The 25,344-nt window shown below is 42.8% G+C and overlaps 1 protein-coding gene across 6 annotated transcripts in view; it reads left to right on the forward strand.

Moving 5' to 3' along the window:
* Positions 1–1,144: 1,144 nt before the first annotated feature.
* TUB (TUB bipartite transcription factor) overlaps positions 1,145–25,344 on the forward strand; it is an 85,236-nt gene continuing 61,036 nt past the window's right edge. Inside the window, exon 1 of one of the 6 annotated variants that reach the window (XM_064452650.1) lies at positions 1,145–1,612. In XM_064452650.1, the coding sequence (XP_064308720.1) occupies positions 1,575–1,612 (38 nt within the window). In that variant the 5' untranslated portion in view covers positions 1,145–1,574. Of the gene's footprint in view, positions 1,613–1,952; positions 2,510–25,344 lie in introns of those variants that run through there. The other 5 variants (XM_064452649.1, XM_064452648.1, XM_064452653.1 and 2 more) reach the window with 5 other exon arrangements.

Here is a 25,344-nt window from a genome sequence, read left to right on the forward strand (position 1 = left end):
GCAATGGCATAATCTGTACCGTACCCTTCTTCCATGAGTTCACACCATCAAGACCAACACTGCAACTTAGAGATGGCTTAGCAGCTCAGAGCTTTATGTCTTTGTCACTTAGGTGTCCCTCTCTGTCTCAGCCTTTCCATGGTATAGTGGGTGCCACACTTAACTCTTTGATGGTTTATTCCACAACGCCTGTTCTGTGCAAAAAGGTGACTTCAGCTAACTCCTAAGAGTCTTTTCTTTAAACCTTTATTCCATACCCTGTACAGTTTTGATGTAGGTAACAACTTCTGAAATACTGAAGGCCAGATTGCCAGTATTCAAAGCAAATAGATTTGTATTTTTCATCAACCCCATCTTTCACCAATTCCTTCTTTCAGATCATGTTTTTTCCACTAAGTCAGGAACTGCTTCTGTAAGCATATAGTCTCACACAGACTAAGGGAAGGAGGAGGGATTTACATGGTCAATTGTGTAAATGGGTGTAACTTCTGCTGCGCTGTACAGCTGGAGCAGAACTGAAACAGAGCTGGTTTTTCTGGGATGAGTGGATGGTGGCGTTCTGCTACACTGGTGAAGCTGGGCTCTTCAGGGAGCCGTGACTTTGCTCTGCTCCAAGCCAGCTTTAGCCTTCCGCCATGGTTTCCCTGGGAGAGCTGCTGGTGCTCGCAGCCGCTCCAGGCCTGGCAGAGGGGGCTGCAGCCACCGTGTCCCAGCTGCTCCGTGTCACCACAAGGCGCCAGATCGGTGTCGGTGAATAGAAAACATGAATTTTCCCTTAAAGGCCGCATTAAGGTTTTACCGACAGCCTCTAGGCCGTGGCTCCTCGGCCATTTTGGGTCGAGTTGCTGAAATTTATGTATTTTGCCCGCAGGGCTGGAATGAGACAAGCCTAAGTGCAGGCTGAGCTCTCCTCGCGCCTCTCCCCCCCTCAGCCGGCTGCCAGGCCGTTACCCACCTCGGGGCCCGATCGCCACCCGCCGTGAGGGCGGCCGTTAGCCGCCTCAGGGCCCGGCCGTTGCCCTCCGCGGGGGCGGCGCGAGGCACGCCGAACCGTGCCCGGCCCCCGCCGGCCGCGGCGCCGCGCACATGCCCAGTGGCGGCGCGACTGACGGGGCAGGGGCGGGCCCGCCACGGAGGGCGGCTCGGCCCGGCACGCCTCGCCCGGGCGATGCCTCAGCGCGGCAGCAGCGGCGGCAGCGGGGGGGCGGGCGGGTAGCGGCAGCGGGGACGCGGTGCTGCTGCCCTGCCTTTCCCTGCCCGCCGCTGGCCCTTCCTCCGCCCCCTCCCGCGCCCCCCTCCCCCGCGCCGGTGCCCGATTCCGCCGCCGCTCCGGGTAGGGAGGAAGGGCTGGGAGCCGCCTCCCGCTGCCCCCGGCCGCCCCCCTCCCCATGCAGCCCGGCCCGCCACTGGGAGCCCTCCCCGGGGGGATGTTTCTGCGGCCGCTGCCGGGATAACCGGCGCGACGTCCGCCCCCGCCCCGGACGGAGGATGCTGCCCGCGCTGTGGCGGGTTCCGACTCGGGCAGAAGCGGCCGCGTCCCCCTCCTCGGCTCTGGGCAGCGTCGCCGGGGAGAGATGACTTCAAGGCACCAGGCGGACTGGATCCCTTATAGGTAGGGGCGGGGGTGCCCGGCGGCGGTGCGGGTGCGGAGGGCGGCCGGAGGGACGGGGGCTGCACCTGGGCTGGAGCCGCTGTCCCGCGGCGGGCTCGGGGAGTCGCCGCCGCCGGAACCCCTGTCTCGGCGGCGGGGCCGCGGCGGCCGGAGCCTGCCCGGGGCGCGGCAGGGAGGCGGCAGGTCCCGTGCCTGCGGGCTGGTGGGCGCTCTCGGAGCGGGGCCCCGGTCCCGCCTCCCAACTTCGGTCCAGTCCCGCTCCGCGAAGTTCAGGGGCTGGACCCTGGCGACAGCTGTCAGGCCCGCAGCGGGCGGGGAGGGGGCGCGGCTGGGAGAGCCGCGCTCACTCCGGAGCGGGGGAGCTTTCCGCCCTGCCTCCGCCACAGCCCCGCGGCGGGCCGGGCGGCAGCGGGCAGAGCGCTGCGCCGTCGGTGGCGGCCGTCGTCCCTTGGTCGTGGGGACCGCGGCCCCGCCGGGCGCTGGCGGGGCGCTTGCTGCCCCTGCCGCGGGGCGGCGGGCGGGCACGGAGCGGAGCGGCCGGTGGTGCCGCCATGGCGAGGAGCGGGATCGCCATGGCAGCGCCCGGCGGGCGGCTGCCATTGGCTCCGCCGTTGCCATAAGCTACGGGAGCCGCCGCGCGGCCGCTGCTGCCCGAGAGCCCCCTGCGCCAGCGGGCGGCGGCACCCGGCCCCGGCCCCGGGAGGCGCGGAGACCCGCGGGGCCCCGCTCAGCCCCGCGGAGCCCCCCCACCCCCGGCCGGCGCCGCTCCGCCCTCCTCCGCCTTGCCGTGCTGGGGTCGGCGCGGCGGAGCCCTTCCCGTGCCTGCCGCGAGCGCCCGGTTTTGGAGCGGGAGCGTTTGCTGCTGGAATAAGAGAATAGTTTGTTCCTGACTTGCCGGTACGAGGGGAGCGCGAGCCAGAGGGGCTTAGCTCCGGCGGGATGGGATGGGCTGTGCTCGCCACGGCAGTAAAGCCATTGCTGAATCTGCTGTAGGGAGTGACGTTAACGTTACGGGTTTTTTTCAGTTTTCATCGAAGTCTCCTGTTCAGTCTGAATTACTGCAGAAGGAAATCACGGGTGTTTTAAAAAGGTGTTCTGGACAAGACAGCAAAGCATGTTTGTTTCATTCATTTGGTTGTAAATAAATCAAGGTAGACAGAGTAATGTAAACTTTTTTTTTAGAGAATAATGAAATTAAAAATGTTTACAGAGTGCATTTTAAAACAAAGACAGCTGTTTAATCAGGTCAGTTGTAGTTTGTCCCATTCTAAATAACAATATTTGTATCAACTGTATGCCACAATGAGTGCAACAAAAATAAGTATTATTCTGTAATATAGAGAAAAAAACAAAACGATGGTTGCACAAGTGGAAGTCTGCTGGTTTAATCCATGTGTGTAATAGTTCTAATCAGTAGAAGAATCAGAAGGAGAGAAAACTGGTTGTGATGAACCTGACAATATTGCTATACTCTCTCCAATAGCTCTTTCAGACCATGTGTTTTTAAAAGACATAGGGAATAAGTCAATAAGTCTTCAAAAATGACTAGCTGATGCATTCTGATGCAATGTGATGCCATGTAGAGAAGGCACAAATACTAGAAGAAGAGCTGTTCATGGCTCTTCCCAGCAGCAGAGTAGCTGGTTGTCCGTTCTCTCACTGTCTGCCTCTGCAGAGGCCAGTGCCAGCAGTTTGGTAAGGGGTTTTGTAGCAGTGGCCTTGAAGAAGGAAGTTAAACGTCTCTTTCTGCTCAGTGCAGTTCAGAGAAGCAAAGGGGGACAAAGTGGTAGATCTTCAGAGAAACACAGATCTGATGACACTCATGTCTTTTCTAATATAATGTTATTCTCCAATGTTAACTATACGTTTATCGTCAGAAACTGTGAGGACTGCCCCAAATGAAAAGGCAAGCAAACCATGCTTATGCTCTGACGTGTCTTTGTTTAGGCTTCTAACATAGAGTTCTCAAGAAATTGACTTATTTTTCAGCCTGCAGAGCTAACTCCTGAGTTGCAAATCTCATTGAACTTACTCGTTTAATGCATCCTCCAGGATCCCCTGAGCGTACTTACCCCAGAAACAATAGTTTCTGAATACATATGTGACTGAGATTACATATGAAAACACTTTATTAGTAAATTAGGTCAAAGTACCATTTTGTAGGAGTGAAATACACGGAAGAGGAAGAGGCCTGATGTGCACACTGTGGTAGGGTCATTCATCTTCTCTCTGGGAGCAAAATGCCCCATACTTATCTGCTCTGTTGCTTCAGATTCCTGTTTACTGTAGTGAGTTCAACGGTTGCTGACTCTCAAAGCCTGGAGGCCTGTTCCCCACCTTCTTCATGGCCTGGGTGGCATGTGACAGTCAACAATGCCACCGCTGCGAGTGTGGGGGTCGGAGCACAGGTTGTTGAGCATGCTGAGGTCTGTAAAGATGTATGGGACATAGCCTGAGCAGCACCCATGTACAGCGTGCTCAAAAATGCTGCAAGCCCTTCTCTGAGCTTGGCGAAGCTGTTTCAACTTTGGCACGGACTTCAAAATGGTAGCATGTCTCATAAACCTGCATTATTCTCCTAGCAATCAAATGTATTTGCAGCTACGTACCTGAATTAATTCAAGCAGAGAAGTGGGTTTTTTCTTTAGTAAAATGTCATACTTTCCTTTACAAGTGAAATGAGCCAGAGGGAATCTGTTCTGCGTGTGTCGTGTACAACACATTAAGCAATCCACCTGCATGTCCAAAACTCACAAAACAGATTATGCTTCCACTTTTAAGATGCTGAGAACACTTTAGGTGAGTTAACAAAAAATAGTAGGCAATACTTTCAGTGTCAGTGCTAGCTTGTTCATGCTGAGCTGGATAAAAGATGCGTACTATTTGTGAGTATGCCATTTCGGCATTTTGCCCTTAATGTCTTGTCGTCTTCTCTTGTGTATTATGCCTTTGAAACACTAATAGTCATAGGATTAAGAGATTTGAGTTTGCTAATGTTATAAAATACAATGGAGAGATTATTTTCTAAAGTAAATATTTTCATGGAACTATTTTGTAGATAGAAATTCAAGTATACTGTTAAGCACTTACTCATATGAAGCTACATACCAGGTACAACAAGCTAGGAATTATTTTTTAAACTGAATGCATTTTTAACAATGCTTCTGTCCTTTATTATAAAGGATCAAAATAGTTTAGACTCAAGGAAAAAAAAAGAGTTGCAGTTCATGTGGCTGTTCCTAGCCCCAAAGGTGGCTCCTGATGGCAGTTAAGAGTAAGATGTAGCTTCTTTAGGAATTATGGTCTCAAGCACAGTAGTGTTTTCCTTTGGTATCCTTTAGCAGTTTCCAGTAGAAAATACAAAGCAGAAGTATCTGGGAATCATTACAGGTTCATAGGAGTTTAGGGGTTTTTTGTTCAAAAATATGTTTCAGTTTCATATCTTTTTCCTGAACTCATTTCTTATTTATAGAATTTCTGAAATTAATGTATTCCTTTTTTTTTGTATTGGTGTGTCTTGTATGTAACTATAGTTAAATGAAACTGTTGCTAGCTAAGATAAAAGTATCAATGTACTCGTCACAGTAAGGACCCAGTCCCTATTATTATAGTTTGTTCTTAGATTTTTCACTTTTTAAACAATAAATCTTAATACTATAACTTAAGAAGCAGCATTTACAAAACCATCTAACCTATTTAACGAGCAATATATAAAGACTGTCAGCTGAAGAGTGCAGTCCACATAGGAATAAATTTGCCCCAAGTCCCTAGAGTTCTCTGCAAAGGGTCTGTGCAATTCTACTGAGGCTTGGTGTGTGCGGATAAACCTGCCGCAGCCCAAGGGGAGCCCATGAACTCTGCTGCGGGGGTCTGGCGCTCTGTGCGGAGGGCGCTGTCTAAAGCAGAATACACAGTGTGCATTTAGAGTGGCATAATACGTCTTGATATGTACATGATGATGGCAATAATATGCATTACTTTATTTGTTGCACTTTTTATTATGCTCAATTTTTTGTAGTTCTTATGAATTTGCTCTGAAGTTTTAAGGTTGTGCTTAGATATTGCAGCTATAAGGAGTCACTAGTTATTTATTTGCAAAGTGAAGGATTACAGTTGGATGAAAATTGTGGAGCACAGCTGTGTTGTAAATTCATGAATCATGGCAATTAGAGCAGCTAAGAAGATTTCTGAAAGTGTGATGTGTAAACAAGTCCTGGAACAGGAAGAGGCTTGAAGACCAAGGGTGTCCCACACATTTGTCTATGCATTTATTTGAGGTATTGGGATAATATATACCTTTAAGCCTCAACATTCTAAAGGCAGCAGCGCAGGTAGAGTACTTGCTGTGCTGCAAGGTGCAGTTTGTGACTGAGAGCATCGCAATGCAGGCAAGCTCGCTCTCAGCTGCCTGCTGTGGGGAATGGCATTGATAATTTATGAGTGCGCCGCTTTTTCTAAAGAAAAGGGTACAAAGAGCGTATATCTCCTTTGCTCTAAATTAGGCTGTCTTGTATCAGGTTATTGCAATGTATAAAATTGGTCTAGTCATGTGCTTTTAAAACGTTTAAGTTAGAGGTCTCCCTTAGTTGGGGTCTGTGCTCTTATACAGGATGTTACTGCTGTGGTGCATAGAGACTCCAGCAGAGATCAAAGTCCTGTTCTTCCCAGCATCAGTGTTAGGGAGCTGTACAAGCACATCATCAGAGGCAATTACTACTCTGAAGCTGATAGCCTAAATCAACCAGGCAGAAAAGAGAGGCAAGGAAAATAAAGAATCACTTCAGTTTTACCAGCGATGGAAATAGAGACCTGTGGAAGTTGCGGGGAAATGGCTTAAATGGAAATGGGACAAGGCTCAAGGGAGATCAGCAGCAGAGCTGAGAGTGAAACCTAGTTGTCCTGTGCTTTGCAGTATGCCAAAGGTGGATTTAAGTAAGGGACCGAAGGCGCTTTGCCACTTCTTGCAGTGGAGCGCTTTTGGCCGTATGACAGATAAGCAGCTGCACCATCGCATAGTATTGTGACCCCGACCACCTTTGCAGTATCAACATCCAGATTGAGACTAAAACTCATTTCTTGATAGGCCAGTGGTTTTCTGCTAGCGACGATCATTTGCAGGTTTCTGGCAGTGACAGCCATTTACAAGCTGTCTGTGCCAGATTTGGATCACAGCCGGGAAGTGGATATGAAATGTTATGTCTTCTCTTGCAGTTCCCTGAGTCAGATGGTTTTGACTTTTAGACCTGAGGGTTTTTGGACTTAAAGCAGCATCCATTTAGACAGGCAAGCAGCAGTTTTTCTGGAAGGTGGTACTTTTTATTAGTAATTAAAAATTGCCATTCTAGAGAGCTAGATTATTTTCACACTTCCTCCTTGTTCCCCTTCCCCTCATACTAATGACTTATTTTCTAATTCATGCTTTTCTGTTCTTTATGAACAGATTTCTTTTTGCCATTTGTCCCTACATCTTACTCTTGTTGCCTCTTTTTGCTTTTGTCTCTCTTCCCCACTTTGAGATTATTCATGAAAATAGGATTCTGTCTTGCCAGCTATTAGGTACCCTTCTCTGTAAATATTTGCTCTTTAGTTTGTATTTTATTGTTTGTAACTTTTGAATAAATCCATCCCAACTTCTCATTGTATTACTTAAGTAGTTCGTACCATTTGCAGTTTTTTTAAACTGATTTTTTTTTCAGATTATCGAGAACTAATTTCAGAATTTGCACTAGATTATTCAAATATTATTGCTTTAAGCTTGGGTGTTAAAATCAGTTTTTATTTTATATCTCACTTACTGCTGAAGCTTTTGTTACTGCAGTGTATGAAGGCTAGTAACTGGGATTAGGAGGTGCCCTTCTCGGTGCAAAGGGGTGCTGGTGGTGAATTGAAGAACTGCAGTTTTGCAATCTCTTTTATCATGATTTAGTGGCAGGATGATACCAGCAAGTTCTGAGGACTCTCAGCTGAGAATATAGCACCTCTCTGGGCTCTGTTTTTGTTTGTATAATGTCAATACTATGCAGGTATACAAGAAGACAGTCATCAGTCTGAAGAATTGTCAGTTTAGGAGATAGGTACAAAAGGGCACAAAACATAAGCAAAAAGATCAGGGTGATTGGTGTCATACTTCTTGTTACTTTCATTTTTGTTACAGACATATATGATCATCAGCTTCTTTTGGCTATCTTGTTCTTAAGAAAATAGGAAGGAAGGGGATAGTGACTTAAGTAGATAAGGCAGCGTGCTCCCAGAGAAGGCTGTGTAGAGCACGCGAAGGTAACTATGGGAGAAGGTGGAAAGATTGGAGTAACTATTTTGGAACAGAATGAATACATGTGATAAAAGATGAAACCTTTTTTTTTTTTTTTTTTTCTGACATAGCTGTCTTATACCAGCTTGTTTTATTTATTACTTGATAGCAACGTAGCTTTTTTTTTTGCTTTGTATGTGTTCAGTAACCGTGGATGTATTGCAGATTGGCTACTGTGTACCTTTGTGACATTTAGGAAGGTCCTTAAATGTTCTGTTTGCTCTGTAATTAAATTATTTACTAGATGTATTTGCATTTGTTTCTTTTACATTAATAAGAAGCTAAAATATAGTTTTACTTTCCCTTTCAGTGATTACAGCAGAAGTAGCTTTCATACTTTTGGGTTGCTAATACATTGGGAGATTACAGATTTATCTATTATTTATCCATAAAGGGAAAAAGTGACCCAGTTTAAAGTACTTCCTTTGGGGAAATGCAGTAGGGCCTTATACAGCAGAGGATAGTAACTGCTTCTGCCAGTACAAGAGCTTTGCAGATTTTGGATGCCGATTGTGTGCAGTCAGACTACTGTCCTTATACCTGGAGGCAGGGATGCTGCAGTCTTAACACCACCCCCTGCCTTACATGTAGTTGTGTGGTTGCTTGCAGGAAGCGGTCGCAAAGAGGTACCACAAAAACCTTTATACTGACTTAAAAAGGAACTGGATTTCTTGCATGACCTTCTCTGAGCTCAGGTTCTAGCTGAGCAAATAATGGCAAGCGATCTATAATACATTAATATGAATGTGTGAGTGCACATTGTGAGCAACACACTTACCTTGCTCTCTGACAATACAAGTAACCAAGTCATTCTTTCATGAAGTTGAGTTTTAGCTTGAGTTCTCAGATGTTTACCAAAATTAAGTCTTGAATTACAGATTTCAGTGGTTCCTGTTGAGATGCACATTAACACAAGTCTGTGAAAATCATAGTTTGTAATTAATATAACTCATTTGACACAGGTAATGAAACCACAGCATGACGTTTTTAATGGTAATTTTAATTGTAATCACAGTTCTAACTAGCTGCAGGTGACAAAATACAAGATGAAGAAATTCCTTGATTAACTTCAAATTATGACTAAGTTGGAAATTGTATCTGCAAGTGAAATACAGATATGTCAGTATTTGATCCATGTTTAGGTAAGGGATCAAAACAGGTCTGTCTTTTGAATTTGGTATCAGTTTGAAAACAAAATGGGTAAAGGCTAGGTATTTCCATTAATGGTACCTGTGCCACAGCAAGAAGCCTAAGGAAAATTGGTTTCTGTTTTTTCCAGAGCAGGTTGTTGCTAACCGATACTTCTACAGCAGTATTTTCACTTGTCTGCAGTAACAAAACAAAACAACAACAACAAACCATACAAAAAAAAAAACCCCAAACCACCCCACAACCCAAACATTGCATCATGTTGCAATTCTCTCTTCTGAAAATTTCAGGAAATAACTGGGTGTATTGTAGAAATTAAAGAATAGTTAACTTGTCTGGACAATGACTTAGACTGTTTAGGTCGGGTTGAGTGGCAACTGAAAGACTAAGATACTTACTGTACCTTGGAAAGCATCCCACTATTTTTGGCAGATATAAATCCCAAAACTCAAGCCAGAAGTGTGAATTTCCATTAAATAATCTTCTGCAGACCTAGGGATTGCACAAAGTCTTATATGCCTACCTAAAACTTTAGGTTAGTTATACGGGTAAATAATTCATCTTTTGGGACGCTGCATCTGTAGAGCAATGTTAAATAACATTAAAGGTGTCTCTACACACCAGTTAGACCTTGATAATTGATTTTTCTAGGTTCCTGAATTTTAAATCAATTCACTGGCTGTTGCTGCAGATTTAAAAAGTAAGTAGAAGGTTTTAGAGGAAGTTTTTGTGCTTGCCCTAGAATAACACTAGCTTTGGTTTACTGCCTGTCCTTAAGGCAGAACTCAGGTACCTCTGCATATTGTTAAATCTATGCAATGATGGAAACACAGAGAACCCTGTAGCTCTGCTTGCTGTTGAATTGGTTAAATTCTTTCCTTCTGTATTTGATCTCTGTGGTATGTCCATGCTGCATACTGCAGTGCAGTAGAGAGACACTTGGGTGAGCTGTATATGAGCTAACATAGATATTGAAAGCTGTACAACATCTAAAATGCAGGAGTGATTTACTCTTTTGAGGAGCAGTGCATTTCAGTCTGTGAGGAGCTAGGGACTACCATAGTTAAAATTGTTTCCAGTATATGTGTCAGCTTGTTTACAGATAGCTGGGTATATATCGCAGCATGGTACACAAGGGAGGTGTAACTTTTAATTTAAAATTCATTATCTGATCTAAACTAAGAATGTTAATTTTTGGCTGTTAAGAGCATTAGCCACCTGTAAGCAACTAAATCTAGGCTCTGGCTTTTCAGAATACTAGGATAATTCTTCTTGGATATGCCAGATATATTAATTATAGAATACTATATTGATACCCAGAGAAACTGGGCCATCATACCACTGCAAAAAGATTGTGACATGATCATGAAAGTTTGAGGCATCCTGGAAGATGCCTTTTAAATGTTAGCTATTTCAAATAGTGAAATAGTGTAGTATTCTGACAGTATTGACACTGCTTGAAAAACTGTTAATAACTTCCTTAGGGCTTGAATATCACTCACAGATTTTAAAGATCAAGAAAAAACAGCACGGGAGAAATTTAAATGAATTGTGAGGTTCCTTCCCTCCTTCCCTCCTTCCCTCCTTCCCTCCTTCCCTCCTTCCCTCCTTCCCTCCTTCCCTCCTTCCCTCCTTCCCTCCTTCCCTCCTTCCCTCCTTCCCTCCTTCCCTCCTTCCCTCCTTCCCTCCTTCCCTCCTTCCCTCCTTCCCTCCTTCCCTCCTTCCCTCCTGATACTCAGGCACTTTCTGTTACTTATTTATTTAATGCTATATGCTTGAGGCTTTTTGCAAGATAGAGGTTGTTCTGAGTAGTATTAGAAGGAAAAAAAGTCTTCCAATCCTGTGCACCCTGTGTCAGAATGATTTCCAGATTATGCTATTGGAAAAAAAGTGAAATTTTGTTTGCATAGCCTGGAAGGTGGGATATCCATGTTCAGGTATTCCAGCGCTGTTCTGTGTGTTTCATTCCTTAGGAAGGTATTTCTAATACCTCATGCAAATGCCTGGATTTTCAGGTTATTTGATGGTGTGGGCTGGGCCTGTCCCCCTCAACCCCCAAAATTTTCTCCTGAAACTCTGGAGGCCATTGAGTTTACAAGAGTTGGATTTGATAAATTGGCATTTTCTTACAAGGGCTTCTGGCAAAAGAATCCAGTGAGCTCTAGACTTGGAAGGAAAGATTTTAGGGCTTAGAAGATTAATTTTACTTATAAAATCAATTTTACTTACAATAAATTATAATTTCTGAAAGCCATCATTTCATTGAAGTGGTACCAAATAGTATAAGCCATAACAAAGAATGAAGAAGATAGTAAGGCAACTAGGAGTTCATTGGAAATGACTATCCAGTGGCTGGACTGCCCGTTCATTGATTGTTGCATTCCATTAAAATATAAAGATTTTGAAACAGAAGATTTAAGAATACATGCAGAATATCTGTATTTTAGTACTAGGTTGGTATAGGCCTTTCAAAGGATGGAATGTAATACTACACAGGGAGCCTTGAAGAGTCTATGGCTGGATTTTCAAGAGTGCTCAGGGTCTCTCTGATCCTCTGCTCACGTTATTTCCTAACAGTAAGTCTCTTTGAAAATATGAAGTTTCAACTGAAAGTACTTAAATGTGGTGGAGAGAGAATGGAAGAGAATGGCTATTGTGCTGCCTAGTCAAAATGACAAACAGCATATAACATGTTGCAGTTTTCATGTGTTCTTTGTCAAGAACACCTCATTCCATCCGAAAAAGCTTATTCTGAAGAAAAATGCAAGATACGTCAGAGGCATAGAAGTTTTCACTGCATTGCACAAGGAATTGTAAATATACCCAATTGACAGTGTGAGGAGTCCTCAGAGTAAGTCTGTGTGCACTGGGATGAAAATTCAGCCCAAAGGGTTTTAGTTTACAGTCAATTCTGCAATATTGCATTTACTATGGACTTGGATTAACAATGCCAAATATGACTGAATATTGCAATAAATAGTAAATAGAAAGATGGTGTTCTGTATGGTTTTGCTTTTCACTTTGCACTTGATGACTTGCTGCTAAATTTTCATCAAAATGGCTACGATATTGTTTCTATTTTTTTTTTATTTTCACTCCATTTGAATAGGTCTATGACTAACAATTATTAAGTCACTATTAATAATTCCCCAAGTTATTTACTCTGTGAAATGAAAGATATTTGTTTTCTTTTTACATCACAAAATGCCTACCTCTGTATTCTAATGATACTCAGTACTCAAGGAAACTTATTCAGCTTGTCTCTCTGTTCTTTCCCTTTATCGTGTGAGTCCTCTGTATCTGGAAATTTGATCTGAGTGCTCTGTCCAGTGTGCTGTCAAATGGCTGCTATTGGTTTTGGGGAGAATAGCGCGTGTGCTGCTAGGAGAGTGCCTGGACATAACATGGGTTGAGTTAAATTTGTCAGGAAGTCAATGGCAGTATTTACTTATTTTCTTCCACCTCTTCTTAAATTAAATCTTTTAATAATCATGAAGCAGATAAATATTTGAGCAGGATTTCAGGTCCGTACTCCCATCCAGGAACTGCCATAAAAAGTCCTTTTAAAGTAGATTTCGGATTCAAGCAGAGGTCCTTCTGTCAGCAAGTGGGAGCAAGGGAGGGTAGATGTGCTCCCTGGGGAGCAGCATGGTTTGCAAGCACATGTAGTGTCAGCGCTCTGCTCACTGCTGTGGTCACCATTGTGAGGCTGGCAGCCCAGAGAAACATGCTGTGTGCTCCCAGTTTGCTGCATGTAAAGATAAGAGCAGTGCAACACTACCCCAGAATGATCAACAGTTCTGAAGGGTCACATAGAGGAAGCTGTTGATGTCTTGTGTTTCTAGCTTGCTTGTGCCAGCCAGCTTTCTCTCCATAATTCTTGGTTTGAAATCCTCCTCATCCTGTTCCAGTTTTGGCTAGGTCCTGAAAGAGCAAGAAAATGGAGCCCTCTGAATCTGGCAGAGTGAAACTGAATGACATGCAGTGGATGATCATGCAGGCTGAAATGACTCACCTTGTGATCTTGTATCCTACAATAAACATGAACTCACAGGCTGTGCGTTGCACATTTTTCATAGCTCTAATATTGCAAATAAGTGGTCACATGCTACATCAATTACACATTTTGTGCGGTGGGCGGTAAGAGTTCCATAAAGAAACCAGAAGATACAGTCCTATGTATTTATCTGAGAGGAGTACAAAAACATCTGCTGGTGTATGAATGTTGATTAGACCCAAAGGGGGGATCTTATTTTCACTCTCTTTTTTAATGGTCCAATAGCTAAAATGATACTTTCTGCCAAATCCATTTGGAGATAGCTTCCTGTAGTGCCAGAAGTGGTTTAATTACATCTGATATGGTTAAAAGTGGTCTCCAGCTTTGTCTGATACAGATTACTCTCTCTCAGAGAACACGTGCTTACTTATTATTCCTACTGTTGTCTGCTTTTCCTGGCACACACCTGGTGATTTTTGGTGTGGCTGTGGCTCGAGAGCCTTAGTGTGGCAGGTCCCTCAGTGGTCTGGATGCACCTTGGTGTGGTGCTGTAGTGTGCTGCTTGTCTAGTGCCGCATCCTCACGTGCTGTGCTTTGCGTGGAGCTCTGGGAGCTGCTGCGAAGGCAGAGGCGTATTACCCCTGTGTACAGAGTGGGACACTGCACATACAGCAGTGTGGCTTTTCCAGAATAAAAACTCAGTAGAGAGATCAGGGAAGGAATTATATTTGCTTTACCTTCCACTCTTCTTGCCTCTAAAACAGATTATCTTTTTTATTTCTTTTGTATTTCTGTTTGGCTCTTTATAAGAAGTCTGAATTAAGATAGTAAGAACTATGCATATGCAGACAAGAAATATGTACCCAGTAAAGTTTCTTCACAGTGTGTTGGGGATGGAAGGGATCTTCTGCATATACCTGTAAGAAGGGGTCCTAGCATCAATTTAGCTTTTGAAGCCAGAATTCCTACAGCTGTCATTCATAATGTTTCCCTATGTAGATTTTCATTACTCAATATTCTCAATATTATTACTCTCAGTATCAATTACTCTCAATATTATTAGCTGAGCCTGAAACCTTCCTTTCCACAGAGAGGTTGTTTAAGGTCTTTACATCTTCCCTGCCACCACCTTCGTCATGAAATCTGTTGGACTTGAAAAGATTTATCCCTCTTTAATTTTAATTGAAATTAATCAACTGAAGAAAAAAAAAAAAGACATTATGAATGCATAAATCATTTTTCCTTAAGAAACCAGGCAAAACCCCTTCATTATCCACATACTGAATTTCAGTGAAGGAATTTGAAGTTTGAGTGCTCTGGTCAAATTTCATTACAGAATACCTGAGGAAATGAGAACTTGTCCTGAGACTTCCAGAGATACACTTGTTCACTGCTTTCTATCTTGTACTTTTAAGCAAAATGTAGCGTTAACATATATGTTTCACGTGAGACAGAGAACTTAAATCTCTGACAGAGCGCTAAATGTTTTGAATTTAATTTTATTTGCATGGTATAAATTGCTTCCTGTTCTAGAAAATCAGCAACCAGCCTGATAATCACATATTTCTATTCATATTTTACTCACATTTTAATTGAAAATATTTCCTAGGAGGGAACTAGCAGGCTTGGAAGCGTGTCCACTGACAAGGGTGTATGTGGCGCTTCAGTCTCCAGTGGAGATTGCTTTTGCTGTAACTGTTGCTAACAGGCATTCTAGCAGGTGAAATGGAATAATTAAAACGGCAACTTCAGCCACATATTAAAAAAATATGAAAAGGATGGTGAAAAGCCCTTTCCTGTAATAGTTTGCGGTTGATGCCACAGCACCTGAACAGCTCTTTGTTCAATAAAAACCCTTTACATCTTATCTTCCAGGCTTTGCTTTACAAGTTAAACACAAGCTTAAGACAGCCTCCTGGCAAATAGGTTTGTATGTTTTACTGTGCTTTTTGTACCCACAAAAAATGCTGATAAACTTTTCTGTACTGTTTGTCAACATAGTCTTTCTTTAGCAGTTAATATGATCTACTTCAGCTGTCATCTGTTTAGTTACACAAAACCAAAGATGGTTTATCTCTAGACTTTTTAAATGACACACTGGAGCAAGTTAGATTATGCTTGTTTTCTTTGCTGAAAAATGGAAAGCCCAAAATCCAAGACCTGTAGTATCTTGGATTACCTCAGGACCTGTTTATGTCATGCTTAAACAAATCTGCTACAAAGAGTGTGGCTCTCATCAGTGATCTCTCTCTAAAGCTGTGCTGGTTTTGAAATTAGAAATGGAGGTGGTTTTATACAGACTTTTAAATTTTATTTTATTATTAGAACATTTGTGATGGAGAAATAATTTGCACTTTTTCTGAATACACAGAAAGTGACATTTACAAAAACCTAGATTCTGGTTATTCTATCTTGAAGCTGTTTTTGTCATGTTGTAAACACATTGGAAGCCGTGCTTCTCACAATATAATTGAGTATTGAAGATTCATTTAAGCTCCACAGGTTGAATCCACAAGTTGAGATTCAGTGTAAGACTATCATCTTTCCTTTAAAAAACAAAGAAGGGAATAAAAATCCCCCCAAAACCCAAACCCTTTGTATGTATGTCTTATGTATGTCTGAACTATGTAAGCAGATTTTTCCTGTGTCATTTCCGGCCAAAAAACTTCTCTGTCTTTCTATGGGTTAATAATACGCCTGAATCTTAGAGAAAAGAGAAGAAAAAGACAAGGGAAACAATTTTTGTCTTCATTGGTAGATGAACTGCAGTGTTCTCAGTATCTGTATTTAGCATGAAAATGGCCATTAGAATTGCAGATTTAGAATCAGATTATAATTATATAGGATTGCAAGAGAACTGTAATTTCTACCAATATCTTGAAATATATCATTTGACCGTAAATTTTCAGGACATTCTGTGCAGGGATTAATGGCACAACCTTAACGAGAATTACACTGCTTAATTCCTTGGATATCATGCTGGTATTGTATCCTTTATCTATCTTGAGAGGCCAAATTATACTGAAAATCTGTAGTAGTACATGACTGGCAAAGAATGATTGTGGTTTTTTTATGATAGCTCTTCTTTGTTTTATAAAACATGGTACCCTATTTGCTTAGCAATTGTCATGTGGTGAAAGAGAAAAATAATGCTTAACTCAGGTAAGAACAGTTTAAAAAACAGTAGATTGGATAAATGCTGAAATCTTTTTGATCCTAGTGCCTTTGGATATGTTGTTACAGTTACAGATGACAGCTGCTTACCAATTTAAGAAAAAAAAAACCTAAAGTTGTCACACTTTTAAAAATCTAATTCTCTTACGCATGCTTTATTTTAAAGAAAAGGTTACTCTTGCGTGTAAAATGTTTGTGCAAATCCTAGGCGTTTTCAAAACAATCAGAAAAAGCATCTTGTTCTTTTTGTCTTTTTTTCCCCTCTTTTTCTTGGTTACTGTTTGATAGAACTGGTGAATATTTGACAAGCAGTTTAGGAAACAAAGATAAAAATTAATGATTTGTTATCAGACTTTTCTTTTGGTGGGCACCATTTCACATGCTATAAGCTTTTATTTTGCAAATACTTAGCCATTTGAGTGGGCTCAGATAGCCATATTTATGTCCAGCAATAACAAGTTTTATTAGCCTGTTCAGGATCAGAACCCTAAAAATCAGGTGCTATGCACGTATCAGACCCTATTTTCAATCTTACTCAAATATAGTGAAAACGGTGTTCTGGAGACTGAAATGCCTTGTGTGTTGGACCAATGGAGGCTCTCAAACAGCACCACACAGGCTGTTCATGTGAAGATGTTTTCAAGCCTAGAACAGTAATTTGGAAAAGATAGTTGCAGTTAGAAATATGAATTAGTTGGGTCATTATATTTAGCTCTTAATTTTCCAGTAGTTTGATAACTGTGTCAACTATAAGCTTTATACAGCAGAGGAGATTTTCAGCTGGAAATCCAAAGCTTTTTAGAGACACCAATTCCCAGTTCTCTGAAACTCCGAGTCTGCATGCTGCCTGACTCCTCTGCCACAGCCTTTCCCTCAACTCTCATTGCTTGCTGGCAGCGCACGTTCTTGCATGTGTCATACGTGTTGTAGAGCAAAATTTTATGTCTTGAATGGAAGGATTGCTGTATCAATTAACAGCCCAATGCTGAAAGAATCCAACATTTGAGTTATACCAGTAAATGATGACAGTTTTCCAAACTGTATTGAAAAAACCCACAAACTAGTAGTTTTCCAGACCTCCTCTCCCAGTATTTTTTTTTTTATATATACATATATCTATGTATATATAGTTAAATATGAGGAAATAATATCTTGTCCGGTGATCTGTTGAGAGGTCAAGCTGGTTAGAGCCGATAATGTATTACTTTTATCAAGTCATCCCACTTCTTAGTAGTTAAATGCCTTTTTTTTTTTGTATTTTTCCATTTATATATCACTGCAGCAAGGCATTTCACATAGGTCTTTGTAGCTCCACACAATATATTATAAAGTGTTGAGAGAGCAATCCAGAGTAATTTTTAGACTAAATGGTAACCTTTTGAGCGAACCAGCTGAAGGCAACTTGCTAATCAGTTAGAGGTCACATTGCAGGGGCATTTTGGGTTTCTTATTTGCTGAAATATTAATGGCATGTACTATATCTGAAACAACACTGGGGAAAATCCTGAGGTGTATCCCTCTGTATTTCATATGTTCTACCTTGTGTAGTTTCCCATAATTTTCTGTCTGTGATGTACATGTGCTTTCTGGTACTGCCCTTGTGAACTAAGTGTTTTTTGAGTGTGCTGCATTTGCCATGAGATTTTGGTTGAAGATTTCATTAAAGACTTCCTGGCTTAACATGTTAGCTTGAGAGTTGATATGAACGTAAAACTACATACCAGGTGGATTCCTGTGTGTTTACAATTCATATCAAGACAGATAATTCTAGCTGCTGGAGTCTTTCTTGCATCAAAACAGACACTGGAACCCTGGAAACTAAAGCCTTGTGTGAGGAAGCATCAGGAATGCAGTCAAAAGATCATAGGGTAGATTTCCATTAACTGTTGGAGTGTTCTGAGTAGACAGGTATTGTTTTGGATTGTATTTTTGTGACAGAATTTTGATGATAGAAGTAGGAGGCTTAAATAGCTGAAATCTTCCTGTTGTGTGGCATAAGAGCCGTCTTGTTTGTACTTCCCAATATAATTTCCTCTAGTACACTTACTTAGGTGAAAGGTACCTCATGGTTGTCAGATGTAAAAAAAAAAAAAATGATCACAGAGTAGTCAAGAAGTATAGGTGGGACTCTGATCCTTAATGAAGATAGAAATAAAAATATTCTAATTAAAAATATTTGACCTGTTTTAAATTTGACTAGCTTATTTGAAATATATAGAGCTGATATGCTAAACTAGGTATATAAATTCAAGGTGGTGAGCATAGTTAATACTTACGAAAGTCAAAGATGATTAAAATTTATGCAATGTACATATCTTGGTATGCAACAAAGAGGTATGTTGCGTAACAATGTTGAGACTGTTACTTGAAGTAAGACTTTCAAGTACTTGTAAATGTAGGGTAAATGTAAAAGGACTTCATTTTTCTCAGTTTGAACCACAAAAATGCATACCAGCATGTTTGTGGTTAAATTAAGTATGGTCAGAATACAGAAATATGGGTTTAATGGGACAAGCTAGTTTCTTTCCTAAATTGTGCCAAAAAGTAATAGTTGTTCCTTTTCCTAATGTGTTCTGTGATATGAGATTCTCCAGAGTATTATTCCTTGTTATGCATTTGCTGCCTCCTGTTCATTTTCTATCTACAATAATTTTTACTCTAGGAGGTTGGAAACTGACACAGGCTGAAATTTGCATGTGGTGGTTCAGCTTCCTTGGCTGGGATTACACGCAGCTGTAGAGAAAATCACTTAATGTACAAAAAGAAAAAAAACCTGCAGTGCCTTATAATAATGCATACTTTTCTCCTCCACACACAGAGAAAATTTATAATGGAGAAAATTTTACCATCTGTGTGCTAGAGGCGTTGCACTTTGCCTCACAGTAGTCTGACTTCTGTTGCCTCCTTTCCAACGCTGCTTTCTTCCAACACAGCACCTGGACGTAATAGTCTCTTTGAAAGGGAGTGACTTGCCAGGGAGAAAGGTGAAAGGTCTATCATAGAATCATAGAACAGTATGGGTTGGAAGGGACCTTTAGAGGTCACCTAGTCCAACCCCTCCACAGTGAGCAGGGACATCTTCAACTAGAACAGGTCGCCCAGAGCCCCGTCCAACCTGGCCTTGAATGTTTCCAGGGATGGGGCACCTACCACCTCTCTGGGCAACCTGGGCCAGTGTTTCACCACCCCCGTTGTAAAACATTTCTTCCTTACATCTAGTCTGAATCCACCCTCTTTGAGTTTAAAACCATTACTCTCTGTCCTATCGCTACAGGGCCTATTAAAAAGTCTGCCCCCTTTTTTCCTATAGTCCCGCTTTGTCCTGAAAGGCCGCAATAAGGTGTCCCTGAAGCCTTCTCTTCTCCAGGCTGAACAAGCCCAACTCTCTCCGCCTGTCCTCATAGGAGAGATGCTCCAGTCCTCAGGTCATTCTTGTGGCCCTCCTCTGGACCTGCTCCAACAGGTCCATGTCTCTTCTGTGCTGAGGGCTCCAGAGCTGGATGCAGCACTGCAGGTGGGGTCTCACCAGAGCAGAGCAGAGGGGCAGAATCACCTCCCCCAACCTGCTGGCCATGCTTCTTTTGATGCAGCCCAGCACACGATTGCCTTTCTGGGCTGCGAGTGGACATTGACAGCTCGTGTCCACCTTTTCTCAATCCCTTCATCCCCAAGACTGTGTTGATACCAGGAGTTGCCCTGACTTAAGTGCAAGACCTTGCACTTGGCCTTGTTGAGCTCAGAAGGTTCAACTGGGACCAATCCTTGAGCTTGTCCAGGTCCCTCTGAATGGCATCCTGTCCCTCAGGGGTGTCAGCGTCACCACTCAGCTTGGGGTCATCTGCAAATTTGCTGAGGGCACACTCGATCCCACTATGTCGTTGATGAAGATATTAAACAGTACTGGTCCCAGTAGAGACCCCTGAGGGACACCACTCATCACTGGTCTCCATCTGGATGCTGAGACGTTGACCACTCTGCTCTGGATGCAACCATCCAGATAATTCCTCCTCCACTAAACAATCCACCCATCAAATCCATATCCCTCCAATACAGAGAGAGGGATGTTGTGGGTGACCATGCCAAAGGCCTTACAGAAGGCCAGACAGATGACATCAGTAGCTCTTCCCTTGTCCCCTGATGCAGTCACTCCACCACAGAAGGCCACTAGGTTGGTCAGGCAAGACTTGCCCTTGGTGAAGCCATACTGGCTGTCTCGAATCACCTTCCTACCCTCCATGTGCCACAGCTTGTAGGAGGATTTGCTCCATGGTCTTCCTGGGCACAGAGGTGAGGCTGATGGGTATCTTTCACTAGACCAGGTTGCTCAAAGCCCCAGCCAGCCTGACCTTGAACACTTCCAGGGATGGTGCATGCACAGCTTCACTGGGAAACCTGCTCAGCGTCTCACCACCTCATGGCCAGAGGCAGTTCCCTCAGCCTGCCCTTGTGGGCCAGGTGCCCCAGCCCCTCACCATCTCAAAGGCCCTGGGCTGGGCCCACACCCCACGCATCAGTGTCTTTCCTGGGGTGGGGAGTCCGGGAGGGGACAGAGGAGTCCAGATGCAGTTGCCAACGAACCAAGCAATAGAGGCAAGCATTTTCACTGATATTTTCTTTGTTTATTGATGTTTGTTTTTTTCTAAATAGAGGGAGGGAATGGAGGATGGGAAAGAAGGCTCACACCACCCGTGGCAATCAACACAATAGTTCCTGATGCCAGGAGATGGAGCGGGTGAGCCCACAGGGTGGCTGGGTGTGGAGGCTGGGCCTCCCAGCTAACAGCAGGTACGGTGGCAGTGCCGGGCACTTCTGCGACACTGCTGCCATGGTGTCATGGAGGGAGGCCCTGGCATGGCATAGGGGTGCCAGGGCAGCCATGCTGGAGGTGGATCCACTGCCATTGGTTCTCCTTCGCCTGTGGGTGGATCCATCTCCGTGGGCTCCGAACCATCTGAAGCCACCTCCTCTTCCTCTGTGGTTCCTGCAGCCACACATCTTCTCCCCCGCCATGCAAAGATGGGCATCCACATACTTTGCCCTTGGTTCTTTTGTTTCCAGTCGTCCCTGGAACCTGAGGGCCTTAAAGCTCAGCAAATTGTGGGTGAACTGCTGGGGTCCCTGTGTTTACAGGGCCTGCAACAAATGGCAGTGAGGTGTCTTGTGACACCTGGAGGCCACTGTGAGGGGGATGCATGTGGCCAGCTATGGCTGTTCTGGGAGTTGGGGGAAATTCCATGTGGGCTGGGGAAAGTCTCATCCTGGAAAAGTTTTATTGAGCAAATTTCCTTTGGGAGTTTCTTTGGTTCCTTGTCCACCTACCTCCTACCCTGAGCAGGTTCCTCAATATATGACCTTTCTCTTGTGCTTCTCACTCAGTACTCTAGCTATTGGGGCCTTCTATGTATCTTATTTTGGTAATCAGGCAGGTGGACAGGCTTAGGATTAGAGATCCCGGGGCTGCCAGGGGGTCAATTCTGTAGGTGTTTTAGCTGTTCGGTAGAAAATTTGAATCCTTTTGTTTTTTTTCTGATTTAGATCAGATGTGAATTTCAGGATGTCAGATTTCAAAATCTGGAGCTGACCAATGTAATTGGATGATTTTTCTCTGACCAGCCCTGCTCTGCCCTCTGCAGGAGCCTGTTGTGGTTGTCCACCACAGCTTTGTGGGGTAGAGCCCTCTCCAGTTCTCCAAGGAGCAGAATTCTTGAGTGGAGGCCGAGAACATAGGATTGGCTCACAGATTTCATTGTTGAGATGACACGGCTTTCGTGTATGAATATCAGTCCTTAAGTGGTTTCCTACATACTGAATAATGTACCCTAAAGGAATCATTCGCCGTTCAGTGCCATCCAGGTAGCCACCATGTTTGCCGTCACCGTAAACTCCCAGAATAATGACTGACATAGGCTATTAGAGGGACCAGCTTTTATAGGACAGCCATTAATAATCTCGTTATGAGTAAAGCTCCCATGTTGGTTATCTGTGACTGCTTCTCAGTAGCTGTTTGCTTGACAGCTGCAGAAAACTCTCTGACCATGTTGTAAAGTTTTCCTGCTGCTTCCTAAGTCCTGAGAGTGGATTCCACTTCCCCACCTTTGGTGGCACACAGAAGCGAAGGAAAGATATTGGCTTAGTTCTGAAATGGAGAATAATGCTCTTCAGGTTGTTTACTTACAAGATCATCTTTTCAGAGGGAACTGATAAGTTAGAAAAGATGAAACGTGTAAGTTCTTTAGAAATTACCTTTGAATGCCGTAGGCATTAGCATGTTTAAGAAAGGAATGAATACCTCTGTCTCATTTAAAAAAAGGGGTGGGGGTGGGGGGAATCACTATCCCAACCTTATTACTATGCTTTTCTAAGATTAGATTGGATTAATACATGGAAGATGCCATCAGAAAAAGAGTCTCTTTTGTTCAGGCACTGTATATGCACATGTGAAAACAATTCTCTGTCTCCAGGAGTTTATCATTAAAAATCCCAACCTGAAAAGGTTTGTACACATTCATCTTTTTATGCCATGTGATATTAGTGGGACCATTTTCATGAGACTGAATTAACATTGTTTGGGTTCGGGGTCCAAGTATGCGGATCAGACTGTATGGAATACATCTGCATAAAGTGCTGTTGAAATAATGACTTAGTTTTCGTTATTGGGTACAAAATCTAGGCCAAATGTTGTTTATTGCTTTTGCCAGCCATCAACATCTCGCCAGTCTTAAATCCATATCAGGTACTCAGGCACCAGGGTCTGACAAACTCATTTTTCCGCTGAAAAAGTTGTCCAGGATTGTCAGAATTTGCTACTTCTACAGAATGAAATTACAGAGATTGAACTCAAATCAAAATGAAAAATCTGCTTTCTTCAGTTCCAGCAAAGGAGTACTAGATTGGATTATAAAGATAGTATGTGTGTCTGGGAAAAAGTGACAAAATATTTTGTCTCAGGGTTAGTATTTATCATGAAATGACATGTCTTCTCTTAGAAACTGTATTCCACAGAAACTGTAAAACAACCTGTAAGAAGGAAAGACGAGCGTGGCTGTTTCATTTCACTAACAGCTATCAGAGTTGTAATTCTTGCTGTATTTTTCTTCAGTTTTGATTGTTAAAGCAGCTAAGGAAGACTAGGTAGTCTTGCATTTGCATTTTCAATAAACTGATAGCTTAATTTTACTATTCCTTTAAAATCCAATAAATACAAATGTATCTTTTTCCTGTCCTAAACACATAGGTAGGCAGTGGGGGCTGTTAATAAGTTGCTACTTTAGTGAATTACCTCAGATATCATCTCTTTCAGCAGCAGCATATTTGATCTACATATTTGTGCCTGTGTTTACACGCCTACTGCAGGGAGAAGCCTCACTGAACACCTGCAGCATTGACCCTATCAGTGGGATTAGTGTTTTTTCTGTCAAATGCTTCATAATTACACTATGATTTTAGAGGCCAGCATTGTTTTTAGGTTAGTTACTGTACCTGTACTGCTTAATTTTTGTGTCACGAAGGTGTTTCCAAGAGGAGTTAAGTCCTGTTTGTTAATCTCATTTTACAGGTGTCTTGGACAGTTATAGTGTTTGATTTAAAACAGGTCCAGTATGCTGCCAACTGGGCAAAACCATGTTTCATAGAACAGGTATAAGAGAGGGAGGGAAGGGAACCAGCAGTCATCTTATGCAGGTTTTCTCATGATCGCAGTGGTTCACAGTCTTTTCCATATCACAATTGCAGAGACCTGTTATAGGTGACATCTTTTACCAGTGCAGCAGTAGTAGAATGGGAGCATTGTCATGGTCCCCTGAGGTCCAGGCAGAGAACTCTTGTTCTGCAGTGTATGTGTAGGTGCAGTCTCCTTATCCAGACAAAACTTTTCCCTAGTTTCTGCTCATATAATTTATTGTTTGTTGTGGTTGGACGCTTTGTACATTAATGGGTTGGTTTTGTTTGTGTGTATATTTTACTGTTTTAATGATTAATGTTTTAATGTTTTAATTAATATTTTACTGTTTTAATGATTTTAATGATTAAAATGGAATTTTGGTACTGAAAGAGAAATCAGGCCAACTGATAGGGCTGGATCTTTTCTGTGGCTGGCAGTGATGCATTTCCAATAAACGCACTTCCTTAAAGGATCCAGATGACAAATGGCGTGACATCTGCATTGCAGGTAGTGTATGTCCAGGTCAGGGTTTTTTTCCTTCCCAATTTGCTCCTATTCAGGCACTTCTCATAATCTACTTCAAATACAATTTTAGCGTAGCTCACATAATACCCAAAGGCTACCGTGTGTTTGTGCTCCATCATTCATGTTTATTAAATTCACCTTTGTCTTTTGGGACATAGATTTTCTTTCTAACATTGTGTTCAGAGTCTGTGGGTATTGAGGAAGGGCAAGAAAGAGCCCAGCCATCCACTCTTCCCTTAGGTGTTGTTTTCATTACCTGCAATTTACTGCGGTGTGCTGTCTTATTCACCTCTGTGTAATTACAGAGAATTAATCTGTACAAATATTAGTTCAACTGATCTTTCCAGGGCAATAGTGGCAGCCTTGTAGTTTGGGTTATTTAAAACATGCAATGTGCTTTAGGGAATAGTTTTGCTTTTCCGCTCATTAGATCTTTTCCTGACTTCTTACCATCCTCACTGAAAGCTGTCAGCCTTAGACATTTCAGATCCTAAACTGTAGTTTCTTTTTCCCAGTGACTTCAGTTTTGTTCTTGGAAGGTGAATAGCAGTTTTCTGATTGAACTTAGAGCTGGATCTCATTAATACAAAGCATAACTACAGTATCTGTAGAGCTCCTGTTGTTCCCTTCGGCACTGAGAGTCTGTTGGGCCGTTTGTTTTTGGTCAGTGCTTGGTTGTATATATCCTGTAAAGCACACATCTTCCAAAATATTATTATCTGAGACTGATCTTTTTTTAAAACTTTTTCTGAGTGAAACATTTAGAAGACTTAACTTCTACAGTTTCTGTTAGTTTCATATACCCCTGAGGTCGTAACAATTGGAGATCTATTTTGATGAACTGTGCTAATTAAAACAGAGCAAAAATACAATTGTGTGGTCATGCTGAGGATTTGGCTGGAGTTTAGCTTAACACT

This window comes from Phalacrocorax carbo, chromosome 5 (assembly GCF_963921805.1).
Source record: "Phalacrocorax carbo chromosome 5, bPhaCar2.1, whole genome shotgun sequence".
NCBI classification, from domain to species: domain Eukaryota; kingdom Metazoa; phylum Chordata; class Aves; order Suliformes; family Phalacrocoracidae; genus Phalacrocorax; species Phalacrocorax carbo.